The sequence below is a fragment of the Polyodon spathula genome, chromosome 4, assembly GCF_017654505.1.
Source record: "Polyodon spathula isolate WHYD16114869_AA chromosome 4, ASM1765450v1, whole genome shotgun sequence".
NCBI lineage: Eukaryota > Metazoa > Chordata > Actinopteri > Acipenseriformes > Polyodontidae > Polyodon > Polyodon spathula.
This window is the reverse complement of record NC_054537.1, coordinates 45095008-45120295: the sequence shown is the minus strand read 5'-3', so window position 1 is coordinate 45120295 and position 25288 is coordinate 45095008. Positions and strand designations below refer to the sequence as shown.

The 25288-nt window shown below is 38.4% G+C and overlaps 1 protein-coding gene across 1 annotated transcript in view; it reads right to left on the bottom strand.

The window, feature by feature from the left end:
* LOC121314575 (PH domain leucine-rich repeat protein phosphatase 1-like) overlaps positions 1-25288 on the bottom strand; it is a 106613-nt gene that overhangs the window by 11684 nt on the left and 69641 nt on the right. The window contains exons 5-13 of the mRNA XM_041247993.1: positions 17886-18032; positions 17450-17677; positions 16064-16266; positions 13686-13746; positions 13145-13240; positions 10885-11040; positions 7329-7529; positions 3169-3331; positions 970-1100 (exon numbers count right to left, since the gene is read on the bottom strand). Of these exons, the coding sequence (XP_041103927.1) occupies positions 970-1100; positions 3169-3331; positions 7329-7529; positions 10885-11040; positions 13145-13240; positions 13686-13746; positions 16064-16266; positions 17450-17677; positions 17886-18032 (1386 nt within the window). The remainder of the gene's footprint in view (positions 1-969; positions 1101-3168; positions 3332-7328; positions 7530-10884; positions 11041-13144; positions 13241-13685; positions 13747-16063; positions 16267-17449; positions 17678-17885; positions 18033-25288) is intronic.

Genomic DNA, 25288 nt, shown 5'->3' with positions numbered 1-25288 from the left:
TATGGATGACTATGCAATGTTTATCCCTTAACATCTGAATTCATCATTAATGTGATGTCAGTTGCCATGGTACACTGCAATTGTAACCTTGGTTACAGACAAACCAACAAACAGATGCCCTTGAAGGGAATGTCAATGGAAATAAAATTATATGTTTTTACTTCCCCAGTTTTACATTTTATGGTGGATTCTGACCCCAAGATTTAGACTAATTCTCCACAAACCTGCCTCATAGCTGTTTCTCAAGTGTATTATTAGATGAGACTGTTTTAAATCAATATAGCAGTGAGTCATGGGGATTCAGTGTCACTGCTGCTAGTCATATCTTCCAACTTTTAGATCACACCCTCAGACAGACTGCTACTTTTCACAAAATGGTGATACTTTGAGATGCGCCTTCAGTTCATTGGAAAAAAAACAAATGATGAAACAGCCTCACAGTGTTGTATTAACAGAAGGAACCTGCTGTAAAATTACATTTCTGTGAGATATGCATGCAGTATTATAAATGACTTTATTATACACAGGACAGGAATTCAAAGAAAAAAAAAAAAACTCTCCAACCCTTCATTTATACAGCTTAAACTTACCAATGGAACATTCCTAAGAATAGGGAATACACATTGTGTCCATGTTACATGTTTATAAGTGTTTGGTGGCTACTTCTAATCAAGCTTACAGTGTATTTCTCACACTCTTTGCTGTGTCTGTCATACAGAGTTCAAGAAATCATATACCAACGCATCTGTTTTTATAGAACCTGTTGTGGTTTCAGGGGTTAGAATTCTTTGTCATTGACATTCTGAGTGCGAGATCTACACTCAGCGATGGGGACGTGACTTATAATCTGTTACAGAAATATGAACGAATTAATGAAATACACAACAGTAAATTATTTTCCAGTAAATTCTATTGACCCACCCACTACACCTCCTGCTCCACTGTAAAAGCAGGTGACAGTTCACTTACTTCAGCAGCTCCAGGGTTTTGTGATCCAGGGCCAGCCTGGGGTTTCCAGTCAGGTCTAGTTCCTGCAGTTTCGGAGGCAGGTTTTCAGGCAACGTGATCTCGCTCAGTTCATTACAGCTCAGGTCAACACACTGCAGAAACACGTAAACAGGCCGTGGGTCACAAAGGTTCCAGCCTCGTCAGGCTCCCTGCCTCACAGGCAGGCAGGTTACATGTTAGCAACAGCACAGGACCCAAATCAGAGTGATTTAAAATCTATCATTATGTTAATCTGCTCAGCAAGCACTGTTCCCATTTTACATTAGAGGGCCACACAATTTTTGTCCTTGTTCTCTCCAGGACACACTGTAATCTGTGTTTTTTCAGACTGAAAATAAGACAAAAACCTTTTGCAAGAAACAACATTTGCTCAAAATAGTATCTATGAGTTTATTTTCTCAATCTGGTATTTACCTGGGCGGTTATTTGGACAAATTATTCACTTCAATCTTTTACAATGGCCGAGTCCTGATCTACACATTGCACATAGGCGCATGTTTCTCATTCGATCGCAACACCATCAAATGTTCTGAATGCTTACATTGTAAAACAGACTACAGGCTATAAATACAGATTTATAATACTGATTTAAAATATGGTATCTGACTTACCAGAACAAAAAAAACACAGAACAAGCTTATAGGGAGTCACCCATCTGCTGTTCCATCTATTTTTTCCTCAGATATTGCAACTTGTTAGTACATTTCAGTGAAAAAAAAACTGATGTATTGAATTAAATGAACAAATGCACACCGCAGGTAAAAGAATGACGCAAAATTGTAATTCGGAATGTAGGTTTCAATTTTGAATGAACAACCAACCAAATTATATCATAACATACTAATACTTAATTAGTTTAATTGCGTGTAACAAAATAAATCGTTTCTTAATGTAAGTAACAAAGAAACAAATAACGAGGGGGAGGGGGGTTGGAGAACATGGGGGCTTATTAGCCTAGGAACAAGTGTGGACAGTTGAGATGCTATAATGAGTATATACACTACTGTGGCTTAAAATATATCTGTCAGTTTTATGGTTTCAGGGGCTACAAAATCATGTCACTTTGATGGCATGTTACAGCTGCACCATGTATATGGGGCAGTCACTGAACTGAAAAATCATTGTGTTCTTTGGCCCTTCCAGAACTGGGTAGTCATTAACTCTGTAACAAAATCAGAATTTACTTTTAATTCTTTAACCGTTTCACTCTCGGTTAACATCATTTATTAACAAATAGTACAAACAATTATAAAACTGAATCAAAGTGATGGATATATCAATATCAATCTGCTACTACAGCATAAGTTGCCAGTGATGAGCTTACCATGGGGAATTGTTGCCAGCATGTGCTGTCATATGGGAGGTATCCCAAGACTCCCATTGTGTATCAATTTGATCCACTCCAGGCTTGACTATAAGCTTAATCAAGCACCGAGTATAGACAACAATATCAGGTGTGGCTAATGAAGCTCACAGAACACTACAGTTATATATATAGACACACACACACACTATGTTGGCCATCCTTAGCAAATGTGTTGAAATACTTGAATTCAATTTAGATTAAACAGTCTTAATATTTAAGAAAGGTGAATTGGAGCAGAATCAAAGATGGGTCCCATATTTGATGTTACATGTCATTCTAAATGACAGGTCTGCATTCTATCATCTTGCATTCAAACTGGACATGTCTCTCACTTTTACACACTGCTGATGACGTGCCACTGCGTGGACTAGACTGTCTTGTAATGACAAACTCACCCCAGCCGTGGTAAGAAAAGACACCGCGTTCTCTATGCTGCTCGATAACTGCCACAAGCGTGTCACCAGTTTTGGTTTCTTCCAAAGGCAGATAATAAAAACAGCAGCATCAGCTTCATATTTAATGTTTATGAATGGTGTGTCTACTGAATGAGGCACATAGACAACACATTTTTGTATGCAAGACCATTCCCATCATACAGAACACAGCACCGACACGCAGGTATCTTGTATTAAAAGTGGGACGTTTTAGATGATCCTCTTCAGCAAGCACATGTATTAAATTCTTTCTTGAGAGCAAAGGTAAACTCAATGCGGTGTATTTTACATACCTGGGTGACTCAGAAAGGAAGGTTAACTGAAACCCATGTGATGTATTTAAAATGGCACATTTCCTACCTTGATTTCCATGAGCTGCATGACTTCAGGGAAGACGTCGATACAGTTTGATTGTGCAATGACGGTGTGCATGCGTCTGCAGTTCATGATGGTGGTCGGAATGGCTTTCAGTTTGTTCCCGCTAAAATCCACTTCCTCCAGTTCTTCCAGCTTTGCCATTTTACTGCAATGACACACACATACTTTCTGTTTAAATCATGACACATGCAGGGAACAATACTGGGACAAAAGAGGAATAGCAATATAAATCCATAATTCTGCAGGTTACTGAAGTGGCCAATGGTAGCCTGTCTGCCCCCCTTGCAGGCCTGAACTATGTTGCTCCCATTTTTTTTTTCAGGACACCCCACTTTAGTTTACTAGACATCTTATTAAAGGGAACATTTATAGGTCTGATTGTTTAACAAAAAAAGTTAAATCATCATTACAAGTTTTCTCTCACTTTGATGCATGGCACTGCTTTTTGGATGCAGTTTGAACATTAAAATTATAATACATCACCCTGCTCTTGCAAAGTAAACATATTTACATTGCAGAACCTTGCAGGACCAGACGGGACCCAACACAAATGGCATCTTATGTATTGCCCCTCCCCCCCACAGAGTTAAAAAATAATTGTAAGGTAAATTTCACTTCACACAAATCCTCGCCAAACCTTTATCGAACACTCCGAGCCTCATATAATCGTATAGCAACACTGTGTTACAACCAGCGCATATTTGCCAAATGTCTCAGCAGGGTCTTATCAGGAAAACCAAGCTGGGATGAATGCTTTTGTTTACTTGAAGGCACTTGGGTGAGACTTTCTCTAAAGGAAACTCAATTGATTTTATTTCCTTGCCAAATTTTCCAGTAAAAGAGTTTCCCTCAATTTTAAAAGTAAGGATATCTGCAGTACTATAGTTAACTCGATAGGATAAGCCTAATAACCTGCCCGCGACCTGGCCCTTTAAATCTTTAATCAGGCACTGTGAGAGACACCAATACACCATTGGAAAGAAGAGAATCAGAGCTTTAAAACAAGGTCCTACTTGTGTATATCCGGTATTGGACCATGTCAGTAGAGAGCCAGGAAAGCGAGTATTTTGCAATGCGAGTGCTGCAAGACAGACCTACCAAGGTGCAGTAAACAAACAAACATTTTAACACAATCATTACAAAATAAGAGAAATGGTGACATCAAAGGCACATGGACCTATTTTCACGATAAATATAGATTTGTTTTTTCTGTTTGTGGATCAGATGCAAGAGACCAGAGCTGTCAGGGTTAGGTTGCCATGGTCGCCACCTTGCTGTTCATTCAAGGCACAGTGAATAGCTCCATATTGCGACACATGATCAGGGTCCCTAGCACGAATAATTTGAATCACTTATTTTTCTTTTGCACTTTTTTCAATTGTTCAGTTTTTTTTTGGTCCCTTTTGTATATCTGGCCATAACTCCTTTATTTATTATCCAATTCGTTTGAAAAAAAAAAAAAAGTTCTCTACATGTTGAAGTTTCATTTCACTGCAGATTTGAGCTGGTCATGCTAACAGAAATTTTACAAAAAATAGTTAATGGGTTTTTTTTTTTTTTTTTTTGTCTTTTCTGTGGTTTTTGTTACCTGTATTGAAGAGGGTGAGTTGACTATTTCACTTTTTTTGGAAGCCTACTGTGTGCACATTCATTTCATGTATGACATGTACCTGTAACCTTTATAGTTAAAGAGGCACAACTCTAACCAGTGAAAAACAGGCAAAAAAAGATCAGACCCTAATTAAATATGTCAAGGCCATTTGTGTTTTAATAAACACTTTAAAAAGCCCCTTTTTCATCCAGGTTCCTCGGTCTAAAGAAAAAGCAGAGGATATTTAAGCTGAAGGAGAGCTACTACTGGTGCTAAAAACCTACCTATCAAAGCCTGTCTGCCAGAACAGGGACAATGGGGTTATTTTTGGAGCACTGGGCTGTCTACTTTTGTATATGCTTAACACATTTTTGTAACAGAAACACCTTCAATACACACACCAAGACTGTACAAACAGCCTCTTATGCATACGCTCTAAAAAGAGGCACTAAATGACTAGGTAAAAACACTCAAGTTAAATAAAAAGGTGAAGAAATTAGAAACGTGTCAAATGATATTAGGATAAGGGGAAAATTAAAGTAAATGGAGGAAGAATTGTGTGAGTTTTGGATTTGTGGGAGAACCTCCTGTTTTTTTTAATTGCCGAGTCAGACAAGCAGAGACTGTTAGCATTGTGTGTGTTACCTGACTGTTTTTTAAACCCCTTTATTTATCCTGTGTTCATCACTGTTTATTGCATTTCTGTGGGAGATCGTGACTTTGACAGGTGAGGCAAAAATCACAATAGTTATTACCACACCCCAGCCTAACGGACTAAAAGTAAATTTACTTTGTTCAGCTGATTGTAAATATGCCTTCGCTGAGAGCACTTTAATGTAATAGACAGCAGTCGCTATGTAAAATATATCCCCATCAGTTAGAAAACATTAGCACTCTGAACAATACACCATTTACAGAATTGCAGATAGTTTTTACAATCAATTGGCAAATCAGAAACTTAAAACCACATAGTATTTAGTTCTACAAGTGATTATGTGACACCAGTGTGGAACATTCGCTATAAAGACACAGATACAATATCACAAAATCATTAATTCAATTGTCATGTCTTGCCAAGAAATTGACAGTTTTCCTCCATCAGAAGAGATGTAACCTTGTCTTATCTAGTTGAAAGAAGAAAACATGGCCAACAATAGTTTGTTCACAACGCTGCCTGCCATTGTATGGACTCCTTGCAGCATTCGTTTACCGTCTTTCTTCAAAATCTCCAGTCCTAGTGTTATTCTACGTCCTTAACAATTGAACGTCTCTCTTCTTGGGATTTTACTGTAAAACTTATTTTCCTCAATTTCGCATATAATATCAGATTCAACTGAAGCCATTATTGAACAAATTAAAATCGCACAAATTCTAACTGCTCCAAATCCACTAGGTGCCTCAACAAGCTGTGGTTACCATAGTAACGCCTTCAGAAAGGGACTCCCCAGCGTGACGAGTTGTCATGGCAACATGCAGCTTTGTGAGGCGCTCAAGGTTTGTGCGTCATGTGTGCGTTTGTGTGGACTTAAATTTATTTACTATACTTAAATGTGTTTATTACTCAATTAAATAATATAAATATGCAAAATGTTTTTTAAGCCTTTGGGAATTATTGGCGAGGCCATGCCCCACTTGCCTCAGCTGACGATCCGCCACTGTTGCAATTATTTTATGGATCTGCTCGTTCTTGTAAAATAAACCATGCATTTGAGACCAGAATACTTGCCTGGACTGCTTCCTTTACCTCCCTGTTACAATAACAATTTAAAATTGTGTTGCAACATACCGAACACCATTTTTAATTTTCAATTCAACATCAAGCAATGCAGACAGACCGACAACAGTTGTGCAGTTTTTTGTTTTTTGCAATATGCCTTGGAACCAGGTAGAATACGTTCATCTCCTTCTCTGAGACAGTGTTCCAACTGGACAATGTCCTTAAACATACCCAACCAGACCTGTTGTGGCGTAGAGCTAGGAGTCAAACATGAGTAATATAGCTTTTAGCGACCGTTAATCCTGCAAGTACAATTTTCTGCTAGGATAGAGTAAGACATATCAAAGACTCATCATTCAGCAGAAGCAGGCATGTTTCAGTGGGTATGTCTGATTCTAAAAGACGAGACAGAACGGGGCAATAACTGGGCAATCCCATAACGTGTACATTGGTACCAGTTATACCAAGCTTAAAATTGGTACAAGCAGGGTCGAGTATGACTTTCATTTGGCTGTGTTACTTGTTTGACAATGTGGGCAATAAACCTTACATTATCAGTGCTCTAGAACGGCCATTTTGAATAGAGCTTTGAAACAGAGTTTAGAGTGTAAAAAGTTGTCAGGATGTTAATGAAAAGAAAAATTACAGGTATGTTATTTAAACAGTTGTAGCAACACGTGGGGACGTGTCGTGTGACATTTGATTTTTTGGGACCCCGCTACTTACTCTTTAAATCTGGGAAGCAGAGGGCAGCCCTTTCCAGGTTTGAACCTCTGCTGTACAACTCCTTACTAGGAATGGGTTCAGGTTTTCTAGATTCATTGCCGATCTTACCTGGCTGGAAAGCTCTGCATGTGGTTGTACGCAAGGTGCAGGACTCGCAGGTGACAGTGGCCTGTCAACAGTGGCACACATTTGTCAGTCAGGCGATTGTTGGTCAGATAGAGCTCTTGCAGGATGCTGTGGCTTTCCTCTGAGACACTGGAGGGAGGAAGTGTTTCCAGCTTGTTTGCTGAGGCGTTCAGGCATCGTAAGCTGTAAAGTTAAAAAGTCAGTAAGCAAGTAGATAAATAATCTTATAAAACGGGTATTTTAAAAACTCTATCCTGATTGGTCAAAACGAGTTACATTGGGGTGTTGTTATTACAGCACATCACCAAGGGTAGATTTATTTATATTTTTATAGCGCCTTTAACCAAGGCGCTTTACAAATTTAGACAAAAATGGTACAAATCAAGAATACTGGGTGAAAACAGAATGCAAGTTATTGGGCTAGGGTGGAGAGATACAGATTAGTTGCTAGTATGAGGCTAGGTCAGGGTCAGGCAAGCAGGGTCATAACAGGAGGTCAGGGGGAAGGAGTATCAGTAGGATGGGCAGAGAGAAGAGATGCGTTTTGAGGGAGGAGCGGAAACTACGCAGTGTGGGCGACTGTTCAGTGGGAGTCTATTCCAATGAAGGGGAGCAAGAGAGGAAAAGGAACGGAAATGGGATTGGAAGCATAAGGGAGGTGGAGAAACATAGCAGGCGATCAGTGCAGCCAGATAAAGTGGGGCAAGACCGTGGAGAGATTTGTACACATGGGTAAGGAATTTGAACAGGCAACGATAACAGACAGAGAGCCAGTGTAGCTAGAGGAGGAGAGGGGAGGTATGGTAGGAGCGGGGGAGGTTGAATATGATACGGGCAGAGGCGTTTTTAATTTGTTGTAATGGTGTAAAAGCGTAGGAGGGGAGGCCGAGGGAATTACAGCAGTCAAGGGGGTGAAAATGAGAGAGTGGACCAGGAGTTTAGTAGCAGAAAAGGAAATGGAGGGGTGTATCCATATGACACTACAACTTTGAAGAAAAAAAAAAAGGAAGACATATTGGAATTTATCACAATAAACATGAGTGGCGAGACTTATGTAAATGTTGACCTTTTGGGAAACTGAAGTGTACATGAGATATTGAATGAGTGAATCTGACACCAATTATCGTGAAAAAAAAAAAAGAAAAATAAATAAATTCAAAACTAAAAGATCTGGGTCACTCTAAAACAGACTTTGGTGGTTAAATGGGTGTTTTAATGCCGCTGCCACCAGTCTGTCCTTTTTTCTCCTTTCGTCGGTCTGCCTGCCTGCTGCCACTGGTCACACTCCCTGCGCAGCTGTGTGCGATCTGATGCAGAAAATGTATAAATGCATCTCAACAATTCCTGCCGTACCTTTCTCACCACATACATTTATCCAGGTACGATGTTACCATCTCGTCTGCTGTGCCCTGCGTTGTTTTAAATTGTTTCTTAACATGGGCCAAATCCACGTTGTCTAGCTATAAACTGCAAACCGGCTTTCTCGTCACTGTGAAGTGGTAGCACACAACTGGTATGGATACGTTACTACCCAGAAATCAGATAACAAAGCCCAATTAAAAAAAAAAAAAAAAAAAAAAAAAAAACAAAAAAAAAAAAAAACAGCACTGTCACCTGATACTGTTGCAAGTCTTGTGAGGAAGGGTCTGCGTGATTTAAAGGCAGACTCATTTGTGCTGTGTCATGATGAAAATATACATATATATATATCCTTCTTGGAACAGAAACAGGGTCAGGGATGAATGGAGCTGGGTTGTTTTTGTTTTTTTCCCCTCCATTAACAGTACTGAGATTTGCTGAGACCAAGTCCAAGATATTGTGAAACCATGCCTTTCAGCTACACTCTAAAATAGGTCTGTTGATCATTTAAAGTTTGGTACACTTTGGAAAAAGGCTAAACTATATTAAAATTTTCCTTTATCTAGGACTGGTACTATACTCTATGTAGGACTAAAACCTTTAGTTTTTTGCAGTATAGCATTTTGTACACTACTCCAAATAGGATAAGAGATATGTTTATTTAGCACGTGCAGAAGGCCTCTCCTCGATACAGTCATTTCACGTAACTAGTGACATATTGAGGGTGAACACTAGGGCAGGTAGAGAAGGTGGACTACTGGATACATTTCACTTGATGCCCATTTTGCATTACCACGAAACGATAAAAACAAAATGTCTGTGTGTATATGTATGTATGTATGTATATATATAATGGATTACGTGTAGACAAATATGGGAAACTTATTATCTATTATACAACAAAAAGGCACACCAAAAAAGGGGGAGAAAAGACAACCACATTCTGTATTTGTAAGTATCTGTAAAAGACGCCAAATTATTTATGTGCTGACGGCAAAAGTAATTTTCATCACTTTTACTCGCTTCTCCGACAGAACACCTTCATTTTGTAGTTATGTCACTTTTATTGATGTGTGAATGTTGCACATTCCAGTTTCTTCTGACGGTCTTGTTGACTAACAACAAGGCAAAGCAGCTTGTTTGTTTGACAGCGAATCTGCACGCAGAAGTATAATTACAGCAAGAACTTGTAAATGTAAAAGGAAGACTGACTAAGGGTTTTCTATTCATCAAAACAGCTCAAGAATGAGCAACCAATGTTCTTCAAATGATCTATACAGTAATACAGTAAAGACTGTTCAGTAAGAATTGTAACCTATACTTAACAGAATTCAACAGGTGTCTGGTCACAGGACTTTTAATTTTGAACAATTAGCTAAAACAGACTGCCACTCGGTCTGGGTCAATTGTAATAGAACTAGAAAAGAGCACACAATGTAGAAAATAAAAAGGATTGCTTTTGTAGCATATGACAAACTGTAATATAACCTGTCAAATACATTGTTTTCAGCAGAGGTGTGATATCATGATAGACATTACCGGTATCTGAATATACTACACAATTAGGCAATACGAGTACATGTGTTTTTGTTCATCCTCAATGAAGTGATGGTTCGTATTTGCTTGAAGGGCGCTTGTCTTCAGTAATACAGACTGAGGAATCTCATATGACCCTACAGTTGAACTTGTTCACAATGTCAGTGTTTGTGAGCTCAGTGTAATATCTATGTTAAGTTTCATGTGTATTTAACTTGCATTCCTCCTTCAGAATACCAAATTCTTTACTAATTTAAAAAAGAGGGTTTGATGTTTCTGGGATCATTTGAAGTCACAAATCAGAAAATGCCCCATTTCATCATATTTAAGGAAAAAAAGTGACTAATTATGGCAGATCATGTGACAACAGATACCTTTCTTTTGTGCAGAAATCAGAGCCGGACAATAGGCAACAACTTTCTAGAACTACCACCAAGAGTCACAACAGGGTTAAGTAACTTTCTTCTCGTTGTCTAAAACTAATACACCACTGAGTCAAGTTCAGAGTTGAAGTACACAGTTTGCTAAAGCATATGCTCCCTGGGGCAGTGTCTCTTAACTCTGTGCTCCACCAATAAACCAAGCCACCCTTATATTGTTGCATGTGATAACTGCTGAAGTCCACACAAGCACAGGCTCTTACCTGTGTGCCTTCAGGAAGAGGTTGGAGGGCAGTTCAAGGAGCTGGTTGTGCTGTACGTCCAGAACCTCCACTCCGGTGCGCTCCAGTCTCTCGGGGAGTTTCTGCAGCTGGTTGTGTCCTGCCAACAGCTTCCGCAGACTGCTGTTACAGAACAGCCTGCAAGGCAAACAAACAGAGAGGTGACACAGTCATTCGCCTGCCAAGATTCCTGATTGTTTTGAAACACTAAAGTTTTATTTTACTTTCACAAAATGCACATTACACACTGGTCTAAATACCTGAATAAAAACGACAATTTTTAAAAAATGTATCTTGTTTATTTTAAAGATTCCTTTTTTTTTGATTGGCTTCACTTTGCAGTAATACAGGACGGAGGAATCTCAGCATTTAGGAATTACAGTGTTTCCACACACTGTGTCCCTTTATTCATTGGGGCTATTTTTAAAATCATTTATGTTCAGTTTGTTTTTAGTTGAGCAAAGCAAGTTATACCAAATAATGCAGCATTTTTTTATAATAACTTCAGTAAACCAAAATGATTTGGCTAGTCATTTTTAATCCCTACACAGTAAGTTTCTACAGAACAAGGTTTCGTAGGTTGTATTTTTGAGATTGAAGAAAGCAAAATATAGACAGGCTATTGAAATTACTTTTAATATAATACAAGCACTACGTAACAAGGTCTCCTTTGTATTCCTTAAAACATTACCTTTCAAAATTACTGTTCATGGACACCAGTAATACAAATTAATTTACATTGATTTCACATCATTTCCACAAGTGATTCCAAAATGCCCAGTCTGGAACTATTTCAAGCAATTGTGGACTGTGGATAAGACCTGTAGGGTTGATGTGCAGAGCAAAAATAGAGGATATTGAACGATCTTGACTAAACTTGTTCACAAGGAAATTGGGGTCCAAATCAAAACAATAGAAATTTAAAATTATTTCAGCCACTTTAAAGTTGTTACAAAACATGTAATTGGTGGCAGTATTCTTTGAACTACCGAAGTGCAGCTCTGTCCTGAATTTCAGCAGCACACCATTGGATTGGAATGTAAACAGACACATTCGAAATAGTCCTGGTAAGCATGTTATCCCACTCATTTTATCCACTCAATTGATCCCACAAAAGACATACCCACACTTGAGGTATAACTACAGATATCCCAGAGCTTGAAAGAGAAAATGAGAAACACTTGGTTTCACAGACCTGGTAATATGGTCCAAGATTAGAGCTAATCTGTCCATGTAAAACCAACAAGGAGTTTACTTTCAATTAATTTTTAAATTCATTAAAGCAATAAAATTTTACACTGTCACAATTTTGTTGATGAAAGGTGATGTCCAGGAGGCCAAATGCTGCAAAACCAAGGAGGAGTTAAGAATTCCAGGTCTGATTTTGGGGGGGGTTACAGTCTATCAGGTTTCATTCCTGTAGAAAACTAATTACCCCCTTTATTATGAGGCTGAGATAACTCTGTATTTACCACCTGGCTCCCTCTTTCAGGACTCCATTGTTTAATCAATGCCCTACCGTGACCTTCTATCCAATTGGATATTCTCACGTTACAAAGCAGCACTTCTGCAGCTGACACTAAAACAGCTTGCTTGTCATCCCCATAACAACCAGACCAGGACTGACCCAAACTCTTCACCATATACACTAATATATAAACATATATGCCCTGTGTTGACTAGGTTGCTGACTAGCCAAACTTTCTTTAACTGCAGTGTGTTACTGTAGGTTTTAGTACAGACTGTGAAAATATACAACTGATAAGGTGCATGGAAATAACAGGACAGCCAGTCTAAAACCAAAGTAGACATTAATCTGATCGACTTTACCCAATCCAAGAGAGGCTGTTTACAACTATAATTGTTTTTGCGATTATTTCATCAGCTGCCCCCCCCCCCCCATTTCAAAATAAAATTACGTATAGTTTAATTAACTACAGGAGCACGATTAACAATCTAAATCATTAAACTGTAGACATATACAATTTGTCCCTCTGTCCCTTTGTGTGTTCTTGTTTTCTCCCCCTGTTGCCCATAATCTCACCTATGAGTGATGGTAACTACTCAGCAGCAATTTTAATGACAGAGTACACCACTTTACAAAAACGACAAGCTGCAATAAGGGTCAATGAAAGATTTCTTGCGACTACAAGTAGCTAAGCATTAAATTAGAAACTGATGAGGCTTCTAACATTGTACCTAGTCTAGTGGGAGTTTTGTGCAAACCATTCTGAACACTCACCTAACAGGCAGCTCACAGATCTGGTTGTGGCCAATGTCCAACACTTCCAGTTTTTTGCTCTCACACACCCACTCGGGCAAGCTCTCCAGATGGTTCCTGTGGAAACACAGGTCAACATCACAGGGAGAGAAATAATCAAAGAATGGATTAAAAAGCCCCACCAGCTAAAGCTGTTCAGCTCAAAATCTACTTGACTTTTCAATTTCTTTACTGCGTTTTATTGTTTTGAACATTACAGTTTGTAAATGTTTTGCAATTTACTGAGTCAAAAAACCTGAAACACAGGATCACAAGGTCTTTCAAATGAGTTCTCATTTGTTTCCTATTAAAAGTGTACTGTATTAAACACAGGTACATTCAATTGATTTAAAACCGTGACAGATCTAAGCACTGCCACTATTTTAGTCATTAAAACAGAACTTCCTTGGCGTGTTATATATTTTTACAGACACCCAAAAGACTTTTCCTTGTCCGAATTTAGAATTGTTTAGATCTACCATTGTCTTTCATCTTTATTTTATAACAAGTACATGCTACTTGCCTGGAAACATCCATGTATGTAAGGTAACTGGGTACTGGATAAACTTCCAGCTGAGATAGAACTGAAACAAAGTAAAACAGTTCATTAATATTTTAAGTTGGAAATATTATTACACTCTAAATCAACAATGATAGGTCACCAAGCTTGACCCTCAAAAGGCTTACTACAAATGAGGTTACTTTACATTGTTAGTTCTCCTTTTCCGATCACTTCTGAAGGTTGTAGCGCACAAGAGTCCTTTTTATTAGCATTACTACTGGCCTCCCTATTATTGTGCAAAAAAACTTTCAGTTCTTGACTTGTTTTTTATTTACGTTAATTAAGTCTTAAAGACCGGCGTGGAGGTCCTTTACCAGCAGTTAATGATCTGTAGGGGTAGTTAAACATAGGTCATTAACACTAGCTACTATTTTCTGTAGTGAACATAGAATTAATCAGGTTACTGTCCCAGGTTATTCATCTTTTGAACTGCTAACATTAACACTAAATAGTGCGCTACCTGTTCATATTGTAATTATCTAATCAACCACCTAAGTCAAATCTGTTAGTTTTAGCTGAATTTAGTGACTTGCTTTCTTCATTGACAGTCTATTATGACAAGATTCTTCTACTGGGTGATTTTAACCTACATGTTGATACAGAATCTGACGCCACTTCTGTGGTATTTATGAGGCTACTGGATTCCTTAGATTATATCCAGCATGTAAAAGGTCCCACACACAATCGTGGCTATACTCCAGACCTGCTAATTTCTTGTTGTTTAATTGTTAAAATGTATTAACTACAGATTTCACCATTTCTGGCCATCCTGCTATTCTTTTTGAGGTCAGCATACCAGTAACTACACAATCCATGGAGCATTCACTTTCATCTCGTGATATTAATTCCTTAACTGCTTGTAAATTTTCTGATATACAGAGTTTATTATCACTCCCAGAGGGCTTATCTGTAGAAGAGATGGTGTACCTACAAAACCTGGTTGACTGGTATCTTAGATGTTGTAGCGCCAGTCAAAACTCAGAGGGTGTTTTTAAAAAAAAAAGCTCACCGTGTTTTAATGATGCTACTCACAAATTGAAATATGAGGGCCGGAAATTAGAATGGAGATGGCGTTAGACTACACTATATGGAAGGACCACCTGGCTAAACATACGAAGGTTCTGGCATTGGCCAGATCAACTTATTACTCTAACTTAACTGAAACTAATAAAAATAATCCTAGATTTCTTTTTGCTACAATTGATAAATTAAATGAATCCTTCTCCAAATAGTTCCACCCTTGATATTGGGTTTATTCCTAGCTATAATGACTTCTTAAATCACTTAAGTAATAAAGCATCCTTCTATCACTTGAGAAATATCCAGACTGAGACCTATTAACTTCTTATCTGACGCCGACAGACATGCCTTTGTTCCTTCAAGAACAGATTATTGTAATGCACTCCGCTCGGGCATCCCAAGACGGGCAGTGTCCCACCTACAACTTGTTCAGAATACCGCTGCTAGAATTTGGACTAAAACCAAAAAAAATTAGCCTATCACCCCTGTTTTAGCTTCCTTGCACAGGCTCCCTGTACAATATATAATTGATTTTAAAATCTTATTATTCACCTAGAAAGTCCTGAACGGAGCAGTACCTAGCTGTTTGCAGCAGCTACTGACCACGTATCTCCCAAATCACACTCTTATATCACAGGAAGTGGGGCTGCTCGTTGTTCCCAGGGTCAATAAAAGCAATACGGGACGGAGGGCTTTTTCTTTTAGAGCCCCTAAACTATGGAATGCTCTACCTCCATGTGTTAGGGAAGCTGGGTCTGTGGGTATTTTTAAGTCAAAAAACACATTTTTATAAAATGGCATTTTTATCTTAGTGGTTTTAATGCAACATAATTGCTAGCATTTAATGATTATTTTTTATGATTATAATTTGTATATTTTGTATTTTATTGTATTTTTATGTATTTATGTACAGTGCCTTGTGATATTTCAGTATGAAAGGCACTATATAAATGAAATAAATAAATATTATAAATCATATTGTTTTAGTATGTCAAAACACATGTATAGATAAAATGTTGCATTCAGGTACCTTTGCTGTGAATCACATGGCTTAATTGCAGCTACATCACTGGAGCAAGTGTGAATTAAGTGATTGGGTACCAAGAAGCAGAAGCAGCAGCTTTTCATCTATAGGGTTGGATTTCAAATACATCAACAAAGAACCAAAATATCTTCAGTAAACAAAAAGGAGGACCAGTGATAACAAGATGTCAGAAAATGGGTATTAAAACCATTATAACTTATAAGCAACTGTAGACAGCTGTACAGAGGGAATGGTTGGAGATTTCCTTTTTAATGAATAAATAAATGTGTTTTACCATTGGATGATATGTAGAGTCCTTTCAGTAAGCATCCACTGACTTTAAGAGTAGCAAGGTGGTTTCGTTCGCAGTGCAGCACCTCAAGCTTTGTGAACACTGTGCAGTCCAGATGGTGCAGGTGGTTGTCTCTCAGATCCAGGTGGGTGATGTTTGGCAGTACGTCTGGCTCCTCCTGAACCACCCTCCTGATCTTGTTGAGCCTGAAAATAGCAAGCACAGGAGAAGGAAGAAAAAAAGGTCAGAAACTTGAAAGGGAAAATCAAGCACTTTACCTAAACTTCTTTTAAGTTAATCAAATCACCTTTTTTTGTCTGCTTCTGGGAGCATAATTATTCAATTATCTAAGTATTCCCACTTTAATGACAGCAACAACAAACTGGAGTGTCTTTTTAACCCAGTAAACCATAATAAATCAGGTATTGTACCTGTGTGTAATACACGAAATATAAACTCCTTGTTATTTAGATTGACTAAACTTGGAGGTCAGACTAAACTAGAGGTCAAGTTTAGTGAGGGAACAGGTTAATGGTGTAGGAGATGTACAGTAATTGGAGGTTCTAAGGGGGTTGCTTAAACTTGGGAGTTTAAAAAATAAAATAAAATACAGAATGTGATGACTGAAACAGAAAATGATGCAAAGTGAATCTAAAGAAGAAGAATATATTAGCTAGGATAACCGTGATAGTTCATATCCCTACCAAGCAGCTCTTTAACTTCTTATGCAAGAGCCACATAGACGTAATACAGGCTTCCCAATACTGTTCCAATACATGGAAGCGAGAAAATGTAATAGAAAACATTTAATGATTAACCTTTCAATTTGCAAGTCACTGTAAGACGTACTAGAGTTGTACTTTAAACCGTTTTGCTTTTAAATATGACATCCTAAAGTTATCAATAGCTTAAAGTTGTGTAACCTTGTGAACTGAAAAAGTTGCATAACGAGAAGGACCAACTGCATGCTTGCCTGAGGTTAATTCCTCAGCAACCCTTAAAAAAAGAACAGGTTTGAAGCAAATTAATGTGAGCACAGTTCATGCAATCCTCCTTTTGTAAAGATTGTAATGTCGTTATTAAGCTAACCATGAAGACTATGATCAGAAGGTGGCTTAATAAAAACAAAAATTCCAGTGTGTGATATAAAGCATTAAAAGCTGTAAACACACATACATATTGGGCACAACCAGCAGGAGCTCCTCTTAATGGCACCTGATTGCAGCATCACAGTCAATACTTGTTCCACCCCTTTGTTCCATCGATGACCAATGGAACAATGGTAAGGCCCACAGTTGACTGCATTAATGGAATAATCCCAGATGCTGTTCATTTTTTCCTAGGATTGTGAAGCACACAACAGTTGGGAGAAAAGAAATGCCACAGTACCTCAAGTCTACGTGCTTGATGTGAAGCAGCCGAAGAGTCTGGAGGTTGAGAGTGTGGAGATTGTTCCCGGACATGCAGAGTTTCTCTATGACAGTGAGCGTCTGGAGGACTGCAGGGATCTCTGTGAAATCGTTGAAGGAAAGGCCAAGGTAACTCAGGTGCTGCAATTTCTCCAGCTCCATGGGGAGGGACTGTAGACAGTTGCCATCCAACAAAAAGGTTTGCAGGCTACAGACAAAAATAAATGAAATGACACAATTACAGTTATTTTCAACTGCTTAAAAATAAGCCACATTTTATGTTTGGAATTAATCATATCCACATTTGGATATATATTTTTTTTGGGGGGGGTTGAACAGTGAAACAGTGATGGACATAGTAACCTTGGTAAAGGACATGTTGCTGGAGGGAGTTGAATTTGATTTCCTGGACTTACTTGTGCATATTCCCCACAGCAGCATGCACCGTTGAGAGACAGTTACAGGAGAGGTTCACTTCTGTCAGCGTTGGGATATCACAGAGGGCAAGAGGGAAGTCCTCCAAGTGATTATTGGACAGATTGAGACTCCTCAGCTTTGAGAACCTGCCAGCAGGAAGAGAAAAAAGAAACACAGAATAAAATTACAATTGTAAAAGTTATAGAAGGTTACTCTACATGAATAACTAAGCCCTTTAAAAATTGTTCTTGCTGAGGTTACCACAGCCAACTTTTGAAAGGAGAAAATAGTAGCACATGCCGAGCAAAGTATCTCCGTCACTGAATACAAATCACACATACTGTACACTTCGAATAAACAAAAGACCTTGCGTATTGCTGGCGTCTCCTTGCAAGTTCTCGATGAAAGCTGCAGTCATGACGGCCACCATGAGTACCAGTATCACTCACACATCATATTTCTGACAAGCCAACCAGGATCTTACGTTTTAGAGGGAGGGGAGTTGGATTCAGCTTCCAATTTTATTAAATGATACAGTAAGCAATGTGCAGGATGACATTCGTGCAGCAGTTTGACTAACCCCCAAACTGCTTGCTAAGTAATATGGCTGTCAGTATTAAGAGCTTTTGGGAGCCAGTTAGAATGCCATAATACAACTGTCAACAGCGGAAATGTATATTTTGACTATTGAAAATGAACAGGAAAATCCTCAGGAAAGTATCCTGCATTTATTCATTTGTATAAAATTGAAATTGTAGCTGCATGCCCTTTTGGTATAGCGCCATAGCACAACATCCAATATTGTAGCTGCTACTGTCAAATCTCTGGGTTACGAGTTACATGTTAAAAAGGGAGATCGTATCGTTTCTTTATAAAAGATTATCATGATTAAATTGTCATTTTGCAGTTCAACAATATTTTTCATGCATTTGTTTTCTTAATTTATTTAGCACTGCAGTTACCTTTTTTCATAAGGAGAAAAAAACACAACTTCATTATGCCAGATATATCGGCAAATACTAAATGATAAGCCTTTTAATTTCTAATACTGAATGCAGTGATGTTAGTTTTTGAGTGATAGAGTCACAATTAAATTTACAACCTCATAATACAGAATATCAAGCCATTCCTGGAAGAACTGGAAGCAGTATTGTATTACAGCATATCAGAATTTCTAATAATCGTCCAAGCTACTCACAATAAGATGCCTGGGGTTTTAAACCCAAGCTCCGGTCTTTAAAAGGCCAGTTTAAATCGGTATATTATGTTTACAGTTTTACAACATGGCATGAAGGCTTTTGAAACATGTTTTTCTAATTTTTTTTTTTTTTGGAAACACACTAACACACAGTTACACTTAAAGGTATACATCAAGGTTTGCATTTGCATGCATTTGTTTCACTTTACAAAAAGTCTCTGAAGGTACAACACAACAGAGCAGTCCTTTCTTCATGCCAGTGTATATGAAAAAGGCACAAGCTCCAGATGCAAAATGGAGCTCCTGACCTGCAAGTACGGAGTGTCAGCTTGCACCAGAAGCACCTGCCAGTGTATGGCCAACAACCTCTCGAGGACTGAATCTGAATCAGAGATGTGCCATAGCCCATTCAATATACAGGAGGATCGACAGTATTGGTTACAGTAGTGCTGAGGAGGAAGATGAATGTGAAAAGGCATTCCTGGTCCTTTTATGGATAATTTGCAGCCGTCTGATATCACACAGAGCATTACAGTTATATGCTGCTTCTCATTTCCAGTCCTGATTACTCACACCTGTTTTTCTCCCAATTTGTGAACTGTGGTATTGCTTCGCATGTTGAAAAATACAGGGATCTGATCAGCATTTCTGATCAGTCCAAGCTGGTACTGCGTTAAATGCTGAAATTGTAAAAACTTCTCTTTGAATTCCTCAGGAAGCTAATGCTTCTTTGAAAATGGCTGCCTGTATGTCATGGATGATTCAAGATTGGGCAGTAACGTTTTGGTTTGTCTTTTCTCAGTAGTAAGTCACGTTGCTGCTTGTGTATGAGGGCAGTGATGTGTTTGTTAGTCTTTTCTTGGCAGTCAGTCATGTTGCTGATTGTATGCTCGGGTAGTCAAGTCTTTTGTTTCCGATTTTAATACACGCATCACCGCTGTACTCAACTATAAGATGCAGGCTATTTTTTTAATTTTCTTAAATTCAAAGGAATATGGGAGTCAAAAGTGCTGGTGTAACAGATGTTCCAGTACATGTCTACCAGTTCATGGTCTGTCATTGACAGAGTGTGTCTGGTTATACTGTCACGCTTGGTTTGAAATTGCTGGCTGTGAGCACCCAAGACGGCGAGCCACAGTACGCTGCCCTAGTCCAGCCTCCAACATGCCGATTGCACGAAGGCGCTGCTCTCTTGACAGATGTAGCATATTGTTTTTTTTTTCTGTGATTTTCTTTATTGCTTTTATTCAAGCTTGCAATTCAACAGCTGAAATCACTCATACCCAGTGTCCAATCACCTGTTTCACTAATTAGGTGATTAAGTGCATATGCTTCAGTCAGTCACTCAAGCTTGTCATGGTCAAGGATGAATGATGAATAAAAAGAAACCAAAAACATTGTCAATGTCCACCATTTATATACCCAATTTTTTTTCGAAAATAAATGTTATAATATTGATAAGTTTCTTTGATGCTCGGTATATTATTAATGAGTCATTTAGTAGACGCTTTTATTCAAAGCAACTTAGAGACAGACTAGGGGATGAACTATGCACCAATAACTGCTGCTGAGTCACTTACAATAGGACCTCGGTTTTACGTCACATCCATGGGACGGCGCACAGGGAGGTTAAATGACTTGCTCACGGTCACACACAGTTAGTCAGTAGCTGAGCAGGGATTAGAAACAGGGACCTCCTGATATCAAGCCCTTTTCTTTAACCACTGGACCACCAAGCCCCCCTGAAAGTGACCCACAAAACACTGTGGGACCAAATACCTGCAGACCAACACAGTGAACAGAGCTGTTCTATAGAAGTTACTGTACTATATTGAAGAAAGGAAATTAACATTGTTAGCATTAGTTATTAGATATTTAACATAAAACTTGCTTGTTTCATGTATGTATCATTGTTAATGGAGGGCACCTTGAATGAAGTATGGAATCCCTTCACTACTTCATAGTTATTGTGGGCCTGTGGCAATGTGCCCCGCCTGTGTGTGTATTTGTGTATTATATGTTCCGAGTTATGTGATTGTTGGTGTATAGTCATTGGTACACGGTATGAAAATGGGTCTGTGTAACACAAGTGATTTAAAATGTATATCTGTACTTACGCACAAGGATTGCACAGCACTTCACATACAGGTAAAGTGCAATATGTGAGCATGGGAAATTGAAATAGATTAATTCACATGCAGTTGTACCGAGACTTCAATTAAATCACTGATTAGCAATCGAGTCTCGGTACAGCTGCATAAAAGCAGTATGCTTCCACTCACAAGGGGTTGTGTGTTCGGTGAGTGGAGAACGGGTGAGAGAGAGGAGATTTATTTTACAATTGCGATTGTGAGCTGGCACTGCCAGCGCGGTACTTGTGTTCTGTTCGTCCATCGTTTGTCTGTCTGTCTATTTGTTTTGGCCCACGCGCCGTTTATTTTGTAACAGTGTTTGTGTTTTGTTCAACTTTTTATTTTCTGTACGTTTATTATATACGCGCAACAGCGCGTTTCATTCACCATTTCACCTTGCAGTGCTGTGTTCCTTTCTGGTCTGACATCAACACTAAAGCCAGCTTGTTCACAGGGCTGTAGCACAAGCTACAACTTACAGTTAAAACCAGGTAATCTTTATGGTGCTTATAAAGTTTCTCCATGCCGGTTTGAGAAACAGACTTAAAAATAGACAAACCCTTTCGACGTTCACTTTTCCATGACCCATAATCATGGTATTGTACTTTGATTGCACAACTCCAATGCTATTTGCTTGTGGTTGAGCAACGTCCAACCCTTGGACGTGTATACGCACGCGGCCTTTCCTTTTTCAACTGCTTAACGACTCCCACGCTATAATTGTGGCAGGTGGTGTGAAATGGTTGATTTTAAAATCTACCAAAAGACATAATGACTGAGAAGTACAGTACAGAGCGCTGTTAAACAGCAAGAACTACAGGCACAATTAGACATTTGTATAACAAACCGTTAACCTAAACACCCCAAAAACAAAGCTGGCTATTAAACGAAGATTCCTCTCACACACTAACAATTGTAATAACCTACTTTAGTTCCTAATAAGGAAATAATTCCCTGACTAATATAGCAGCTTTCCTCCAGTTTTTTGAGAAACAAAATAAACAAGCTGACAGTAGTGCACCCAATTAGTTTACTCTGTACACATGGGTCTGTCCAGCTATGGGGCAACACCTCAACACACTGTGGTGCTGTAGGGCTGAAGGTCTTCCCATAATACCATCAAACCTGGCAAGCTTCAGAGAAGCATTCATCTCCTGAGCAAGGAAATGGGAACAAAAATCTCAAATTGAAGTATTGATTTCTGCAACCATTTAATTAATGAACAATCAACTCCTGGAACATTTCAATAGATGGTTTATTAGAAAGGTAATATGCTCAGCAAATTGTTTTCTGGAGAGTCTACTCTGTCTTGCTTTCCGTTTGCTGTCACATCCTTAAATTTGAAAGCATTATGCCAGACAGTGTATCGACCTCCCTTTAGACTGTACATCTAGGATAACCTTGATAAAGTTTCCACACTCCAGTGCAGTACATGTCAAGGTTGCCGTTTTCCCTGAGAGCTCTTTTCAAGTGGGTTCTTATCCAGACTGGCAACAGAGATCCTTAAAAGCAGCTTGAAACAACAGAAATGCAATACATTGATATCAGCACAAACTGCAGCTAAGACAGATGTCACATTACACTTTATGATCTTTTACAGTATGTGAATATTTAATTATTAATATAAGGAACCTTAAGCAAACACAGCCTTCAAAGGCATAACATGAGTAAGACTTCCAACCTTTGCTTTTCGTTTCGTTTTCTGTAAGAAATCTGTGAATTTAAAGTCCCTTCACACTGGTGCTCTGACTCGCGTTCTGGCTACCTGGGTCGCAATCCCGCATAGTGTGAAACCAAGTATAATTTGCGAGCAATTTCTGTTTAATCTGTTTAGTCAGATTTCTGTTGCCCGAGACACACAATGAGCTTGACTGCTGCAGGAATGGCGTGGAAGTATGATGAAACATTTGCTCTTATCAATATTTGGGTCACATTTGCTTCTGTCACCCAGGTCGAGCCTGCTTCTTCAAAGAGCAGTGTGAAATCACATAGCCGACCCACAAGACACCAGGTCGCGACCTGGGTAGAGCATGCCTGTGTTAAAAGGCGCTTAAGTTAGTTTACCATCGTATGATATGAATTGCAATTCTTTAAATGTTTTTTTTTTTTTTTTTTTTTTTTAATTTCTTTTGTTCACATCTAAAATGCCATGGACATTCATTTTAAGCATTTCCCAGATATTTAATTCAGACTGTTGTCTGTGTGACATGCTGTGGGGATTGGGTTGTTAACACCGACTACAGAACATTCTTACCAGATCTACTTCAAAGCTTGTTGATTAGACCAAGGCACAGGCCAAACATAGTGTTAACTCTTTGAAGTTCGCCTTCCAAAATGATATCCGATTGTCTGGCCTCCTAAGGTGTCATAAAACTTACCAAGCAAGCTATAGTGACGATGCAGTTGTACCATTACTGTGTTAATGGTCAATTAAAATGCCTTAAGAATCATTTTTAATTACATAACTTGTGGACACAAGTTTAATAGTTATTTTAAGTAAGTTGCCCAATAAATCTGAAGGATTTATTTACAGTACAAGGGAACGCCTATACATTGTGTCATTTAAACTCAAAAACAAGGATTTTCGCTCTCTGGATTCACACTCTGGATTCACTCTCTCTCTTCAATCTCATTGCTCTCAACTCATCTTTGAGTTCTTCAATGAAGACGCAATGATGTAATCTTCAAAGCTGTCCTGGAGAAGATGGGCTCCCTCCAGAACAATGAAAGCTTTTGTCTACACACTTCACGGAGATGCTGTGCTGCTGCACAACTAACTTCCACAGAACGAACGACCGTGTTAAGAAGATTTTGTTTTAAACATCGCACCAACAGAGTAAGTCTTAAACTTATATTGTGCGTTCACAGATAACTGAACTAAAGCCATGCTACTGATATCGTCACAATACGTAATGTGCGTCTATTCAACTAGATGCTGAACATTGTACATGCGTACTTTGCCACTTGGAAGTTGGCGCATGTTTATGTAATGCGTGACTGAACTGAACAATGCATGATGAACTACTAAAGATTTTCAATAATGCAGAACTCAATGACCAGAAAGCACATCAAGGATTCATTATGAACATTTAACAATGCATTACTTTTCCTTGAATGTTTTATTTTGTTTCTTCTTTATACATATGTTTTTAACTATGAAGCGTAACCTTTATTCTTCTTCCTTTGAGAATATGAATAAATGTAATAATAATTTGGATTGTTAGGTTTCTTTTTGTCTTATAACAAATACACATTTCTGATTGATTGAAATATATAAAAATATATAATATTATTTGTTAATCTCTTTTCATCATGAATCTAGGGATAATTAAGCCAGAATCGCTAGTTCTTATTGAGGTACTGTGTTTACTATAGTTAATAATTACATTATGAGCTACAACGGGTATTTTCTTTAATGGTAATTGGTGAGGACACAGTTGTGACATAAATCCCAGATATACAACGTTAATATGCATGACAAAAAAAAAAAAAAAAAAAAAAGTCAGCATTAGTCAGAACACTGAGTCATCACCTTGTGTTACTAACATTTGGAGAGACCATTATTGCTGGCAGTAATTGATGTTACAGTAGTAACATTACCAAATACTGTTGCTGTATAGTTCTGCTTATTTGTATTCCATATTGCCATAGGTATAAGTCATCTTAGATTGTACTTTTTACTTCACTGAAAATTGCTGGGAAAAAAAATAAAAAAGCTGATCTAAGTGGATGATATGCGTCACCCAACATAGCCTTAAAGAGCCATATGTCCAGAGGTGCTTTGGTGTGAAGAGCCTTCTTAATTTGTACTCAACTTGGCTTTACCAGTGAGCCTATTCCATTCCTAACAAGAATGGCTGATGAGTATTCCCAGAGGGGTGATTACCAGGAGTTAGGTAAGAAGTTATTGGATTTTGCCTTGATTGAAAAAAAAAATCTCAGGATTACAGAATGAAATCCATGGCAACTCCCAAACATGGGGCTCAAGGCATTATGCTTAATAGATGTTACCATCTCAGGATTTACACAAAAACCATATCCACTGTTTTGAGGCACATACTATACCACCTTG